Below are 6,853 nucleotides of genomic sequence, written 5' to 3'. Positions count from 1 at the left end.
CAAAAAAAACTACAAAAAATCTTATGTTACAGCGACGAAAAAAAAAAAAAAAAAAGATTTCATACAAATTATATAGCACAGGATGACAGTGACGGTGTGACTGCATGGATCTAATGATCACATGTAGTTTACTTACAGGCAGTTTCTAATAATGGCAAGAAGGTGACTGTGGCAGTGATCTGTCTGATAACGGAACGGATTTCCTCTTGGATAGCTTTTATGGACTTCTCCCTGGGTGCGCTGGAAAAGCCAAAGTGTACAATACTTTATGACGATTCATATTTGCAGTGGTTTGGTAAAAAACATTAAGACTAAATCACTATTAACTTAGTCATTTTTCAAGGCTGTGATTGAATATGAAAATTAATAATTTATCCTTCCATATTATGAAGTTTGATTACGTACCTGCTCTCCTTTGCTGTCTTTTCACACTCAATATCAAACTGCCATCGCTCCAGCACCTCATTGGTCTCCAGGCATGTGATGACAACCACCAGCTTCTGAACTGTGCAATCAAACAACCATTCTGCAACGAAAATGACAAACAATGCTAAAGAACTAAGCAGGCTCAGGTTTCCATTTCTAGTCATGAAAGTACAGCTCTTGTTAGGGGGATACTGAAATCTTAACAAATTCAATTGTACTTCAGCTCAAATCTCTCAAACATACAAAAACAATATTTTTGGGCTGGTCCAGCTAACATGCACAAGTGTTCTACTGTTACAGGAATATATATATATATATATATATATATATATATTTATATATTTGAGTTTTGTGCAAAGGTACGTCTACCATAATGGCCTGGCAGTTTGAGCAACATCTACTATCTTAAAAATATAGGCTCTAGACAGTCATGCTCATATAATCTTTCAGAAATTGGTTACTAAAAAAAAAAATATTAGTGTAAATAACATTTTAATAATCTAAAGAACCTTTTTCCACTATTTCACTATATAGAACATTTTGTGGAATGGAAAGGTTCTGTAAATGTTAAAGGTTCTTTGTGGAAAGCCAATAAAGAACCTTGATTTTTTATTATTATTATTTTTTCAACTGTGTCATGGCAGAACCATTTTTGGCTGCACAATAAACCTTTCAGCGAACAGTTTTTCTTAGTTAGTCATTCTTAGTTTAAAAAACTGAAGAACACTTTGCCATTTATATAGATTTTTTTATTTATTAATTTTTTTATGGTGTGATAAAAGTGTGATAAGCACCAACACCCGCCATTTCTAAAAAGACATGAAAAACCCAGAGTTTACATATACTTACTCCATGAACTAACTCCATGTACGTGTATGTGGAAAACAGTGCTAGATGGGTCAACGCAGAAGTCCAGACAGGCACTTTTCCATCCTCCATCCTCCAGTTGTTAATGTTGTTGTATGTTGCATTTAAATGACATAGCTGTCAGCCGACTTACATCACTTGAGAGTTCCTACTGATGGTGCGAATGCAACCAGGAAAAAGACCCTAGAAGAAAATTTATTTTTCAGGGGACCACCCTGTTGGATAGTTCTCCTATAACGGCGTTCCTATAAATACCCAGTGCGAAAGCCCCTTATGCTGAGACACTTCACACAGACGTCATACAGCAAGTCTGATTGCATGAATGTATGCATGCTCTTCTGTATTGAATATTTCATTATGGCATATCTTTTCTTCCTCAGGGCCATTATGAAATGTGTTCACACCTACGTTGTTCTTCATGAATGTGCATATGACAAAGCCCATCGGGATGCATGTATAGCAGGTGGAATGCAGCAGGCATGTTACAGGAATATATATATATATATATTATTTTTTTTTTTTTTTTTGCTGAGATTGGCTGAAAATTTACTCACCCTCATGCCGTCCAAGATGTAGTCCGAGTTTGTTTCTTGATCGGAACAGATTTGGAGAAATTTAGATTTACATATTGCTTTTCACTTCAGAAGACCGTAACTGATGGACTGGAGTCATATGGATTCCTTATGAATTATTGTGATGTTTTTAATCAGCTGTTTGGATTCTCATTCTGACGGCACCCATTCACTGCAGAGGATCCATCGGTGAGCAAATGACGCAATGCAAAATTTCTCCAAATCTGTTCTGATCAAGAAACAAACCATCTACATCAGAGTAGGGGTCGACCGATTATCGGCCTGGCCGATTATCGACGCCGATATTAAGCATTTTTATGATTATCGGTATCGGTCATTTTCAAAACCGATTCGCCGATAAAATAACTTAATTTTGAAACGCGCTATTTGGCTCTGATGCAGCCTGTCAGAACTCACCACTCTGTGGCCTAAAGCAGTCTCCGCCCACCGCTCATCTGATTTGTTGGGAGTCATGAGTCCGACCAATCAGTGCGGAATTCACGCTCACTCCGAAAGTGCTTGCTGACTGGAGCTGCTTCAGTGATCACGCGTCAGTTGTCTCTCAAAGGTAAGGCAGCAGCAGCAGACGTTGCTTAAGTTACAATAGATCCCAATCCACTAACGTTACACTGAATATGCAAAACACCTCAATATTATCTATGATTTCCGCGACGCGGAAAACGCGGACGGAATCGCGGAATCCAGTCATATAAATGGAATTTACTGTATGACGCGGAATGTCACGGAATTTGTCAAAGTTTGGATGAATTAATCAAAAGTAGGTCAGTACACTTAAATAGAGTCGCAATATGGACTAGTATCTGTAAATATTAAGCCGCAAAAATACTATTTAAATATGAATCCAGCATGTTCTGCGTGTCTCTGTGTATGTAAATGGCACAGACGCGCGGTTTTGTTTTCTACACATACAAAGTGTGCGACGCTCGCTGTGATTTCAGCTTCTGTCGTATCACTATATGAGGACATAAATACACATGAACAACATGTCCAAAACTGCTCTGACTCCTCACTTCATGAGCATTTGACAGTTTCATTGGAGTAAAACTATCTTCATATCATTTACATAGACCTACAGAAACAAGTTCCTCATGAAATTTTTGAATTTTACAGATGAAAATGATGCCATTGCAAAGGTAAAAAGAAAATGCCCCTGTAAATCACTTCACCTCATATTAGGAAGGCAAATTTTTGATCAGAATTTTTGATTATTAATCAGAAGGTGCTCCTTAATTTTTTTAATTTAGGAGTACAAGCGCTCTTGATTACAAGAAGAAAAACACTGCTCTTAAACTGGGTGTGTGACAGGTATGGCTGAGGAATGGGGTTTGGCCGAGGAAAAATTTTCAGTCAAAATATTATTTTTTTTGCTTTAACCCCTGACTACTACAACAATTATTACAACTTTTGTTTAAAAGAATAATCACACAATACGCTATTTCTTCCATGTTTTAATTTTAATGGTAAACCCTTTGCTTGCCAAAAAATAAAGAGTTTACTGTGGGAGTACTACACTCAACCAACACCAGGGAAGGTAGTTTTCGTCAGAGCCCTTGTTATTCTTAATTTTGACATTAATTTTAATTTTTACACCAGACATATATATCGGTTCAAATATCGGTTATCGGTCTACTTGATCTGTAATAATCGGTATCGGCATCAGCCTTGAAAAACACATATCGGTCGCCCCCTACATCAGAGGTCTCCAAACTCGGTCGTGGAGGGCCGGTGTCCTGTAGTGTTTAGCTCCAACTCCAATTAAACACACCTGAACCAGCTAATCAAGGTCTTAATGGGCATACTAGAAACTTTCAGGCAGGTGTGTTGAGGCAAGTTGGAGCTAAACTCTGCAGGACACCGGCCCTCCAGTACCAAGTTTGGAGACCCTTATCTACATCATGGATGGCTTGATATTTTCATTTTTGGGTGAACTATTCCTTTAACAAAGCAACTGAATAAATGCAAATCGACTCTTTTAACTAAAGGTGGAACTATCATTAATTCTACCACATTAAGCATTGTGGTGCCTTGGTCAAAATGGCAATTGGTCAACATATTTAGTGTTACAGTTTGCTATTCATATACATCCAAGTGGCTCATCTCTGCTATAATGTCTCTGGCAGTATTCTTTAGTAGTCTTTCTCATATGAATACAGCACTCAAAAATAAAGAGTAAAATTTTAACACGGAAAAAAACAGTTGAAAGCAACTTGTATGAATATCATACGCAACTCCTACTAAACTGCATTACCAGTCTTAATGAATCAAACAAACTGTTCCACAAGATGTGGTACTATTATTTTACAGACAAGAATGGATGGAAGAAAAACAACCTTTGAGTTGTGAGATGACATTGGTGAGGTAGCTCTTCAGCTTTGCATCTGTGGTCAGGTGAAGGCTCATGTCATATTGTGTAACTCTGGTGAAGGTTTCTGCTGGGTAGATTCCTCGCTGGTACAAGATGCTGTTGATTCCGAACGCTACAGACAACAAAGGACCCGTTTCATTTATTTTCTGAAACAATTAAAAAGGCACAGCACACCACTGCATACCAAAATGTATTTCATTTTACAAATGAATCGCTCTGTAAGAACGATCGCAGGAGCTAAAAATGGATAACACTAACATAATTATAAACAAACAACTGTAAAAAAAAAAAAAATAATAATAAACAAGGCTACTGTATTATTTTCTCTACACAAATGTCTAAGGCCTCGAATTATGATTATAACTTTGATGAAAAAACTATTGACCACTATTACATGCCTTCTGACATTTGATTGAGTTTATACTTCTTTTTTTTCCAAGTAAAAGGCATTTTAGTACATAGGCTATTTATAAAATGTACCCTTTTTGCTGTGATATCTTTACTGATTTCTATAAAGTAAATGTAAGAATAACATATTGTTTGCAATATTTCAAGAGGAACACTTGCAGTAAGTGCTCACCTTTAAATTTTACTGACATTATAAGTTATTCTGACGCAAAAAAAGGTTTACCATGAGCTACAGAATCCTAATGTATCAAATATGATAACTGTTACTCAACAAAACACATGCGCAAACCTTTTAACATTAAAACAAAATTGTGACTAACGTTAATCTTTCATGTTAGGCTTTACATGGTTAGAGATCTTCATCAGAAAATCTTTACTTTTAAAGCCATCCATTTGAGATTAAAACAACAAAGTCTTGTCATAATGGATAAACATTAGCAAAGGCACGAGTCTTTTGAACGAAACTTCAAACACCTCACGATTCGCGTCGATTTCAATTCCATTTCTATTGTAACCAGGACAGACATCAACGACGCCGTGAAACCCATTCATCTGCCCCAAAACCATTAACGTTACTTACAGAAAAACTCAGCAACGAGTTCCGCACTCCCTTTCAGAGTGATTCCTTTCAAAGTCTTGGACATCTTGGATTTTTAATTTTGGTTATTTTCTGTACGCTTTAAGCCCTCCTCACTTGTTCCTGTTTTTTTCTTAACCGCCGACCAGTTTGAATCTAGACGCTGCGTCTGACGCAGGCGCATACGTCTTCTTCTTCTTCTTCTTGTTGTTGTTAGTTTTATGGCGGATTGCAACCATGACTTATCAGGTGCATACCGCCACCTACTGTATCGGAGTATGCAGCATGGATTATATCTCAATGAATGCACTTTACATTATAAAAAAATAATAATAATTATAAATAAATATTATAGCACTACTATCTAAATCCTATAATATACCCCTGTATCCTTCAGATATGAGAGAGAGAGAGAGAGAGAGAGAGAGAGAGAGAGAGAGAACAAGTTTATACTGATTAATGTTTTGCAACAAAATGCTTATGACCAAGTCTTTGTTATCAGCCCGTATTTTTAACAATTTACAAGGGCGATAATATTATTATAAGCAGAATAAGATGTTGAAACAGGGATACAAAATGGGCGTGGTTTAGTGGCCCGGATGTAAGCAGGATCTAAAAAATAACAGCCCACACTACAGTAGCTGCAGCTGTATCCCTTCTATTCTTAACCATTCTTCGTTAAATCTTTGTTGTGCACCGTTAATTCGACCGGCATGATCCCAGTGTAATTTTTATGGTGTAAATTACTGTACAGAGCAGTGGTTCCCAATAATTAGTCCTTGAACACCCCCTCCCTTAGTTATTTGATAATGCCAAATTTGATAATAAAAGAAACCAATGTGTGTAGGCTAATTAAATATAAATATTTTTGTTGTTGTTTTGCATCCATATTTGACCTCAAGCATATAAATGCATATACAAAATTATCACGCATTACTAGTTACTTTTCTCAGTGCTGTTCGAAATGGATTAATCAAAGCCTTTTGTGACTGGCAAGACATCCCACTCTGCAAAAACTTGTTAGTCAACCCCCCCAGAGCACATTTAAATTACATTATATTATATTATATTATATTATATTATATTAAATATATTATATTATATTATATTATATTAAATATATTATATTATATTATATTATATTAAATATATTATATTATATTATATTATATTAAATATATTATATTATATTATATTATATTAAATATATTATATTATATTATATTATATTAAATATATTATATTATATATATTATATTATATTATATTATATTATATTATATTATATTAGAGTTTGATTTAGCTCTTTAACAGCTGGCCAGCTAGTTTAAATTTAAATGATGAAAAAATCGCAGCTGTCCTCGTTCACCCTTTTCAATTGTTACCTTCTCTGCTGCCTTATCTGTGTAATAACACGACTGCATTCTTTCATGTGCCGCACTCCGCACTTCTAGGATAGTAAATTGTATGTAATTTGCTTATGTCAGGAAGTCAAATCAATATTCGGGAGACTCCTAGACCTACCTGAAGAGGTGGAAGGTCTGAATTTGTTTTATATTATTTCATAAATATATCTGGGAGGATTTTATATTTGGGACAAGACCTTGAGTTGTCAGG

General features: G+C 35.6%; 1 protein-coding gene across 1 annotated transcript in view; it reads right to left on the bottom strand.

Annotated features, from left to right (window-relative positions):
* LOC107732594 (mitotic spindle assembly checkpoint protein MAD2A-like) overlaps positions 1-5,444 on the bottom strand; it is an 8,699-nt gene extending 3,255 nt beyond the window's left edge. Inside the window, exons 1-4 of the mRNA XM_016543961.1 lie at positions 5,240-5,444; positions 4,217-4,363; positions 406-526; positions 137-240 (exon numbers count right to left, since the gene is read on the bottom strand). Coding sequence (XP_016399447.1) covers positions 137-240; positions 406-526; positions 4,217-4,363; positions 5,240-5,303 — 436 coding nt within the window. The 5' untranslated portion in view covers positions 5,304-5,444. The remainder of the gene's footprint in view (positions 1-136; positions 241-405; positions 527-4,216; positions 4,364-5,239) is intronic.
* Positions 5,445-6,853: the final 1,409 nt, after the last annotated feature.

Source organism: Sinocyclocheilus rhinocerous, unplaced genomic scaffold, assembly GCF_001515625.1.
Source record: "Sinocyclocheilus rhinocerous isolate Xijiao unplaced genomic scaffold, SAMN03320098_v1.1 scaffold1994, whole genome shotgun sequence".
NCBI lineage: Eukaryota > Metazoa > Chordata > Actinopteri > Cypriniformes > Cyprinidae > Sinocyclocheilus > Sinocyclocheilus rhinocerous.
This window is presented reverse-complemented; position numbering and strand designations above follow the sequence as displayed.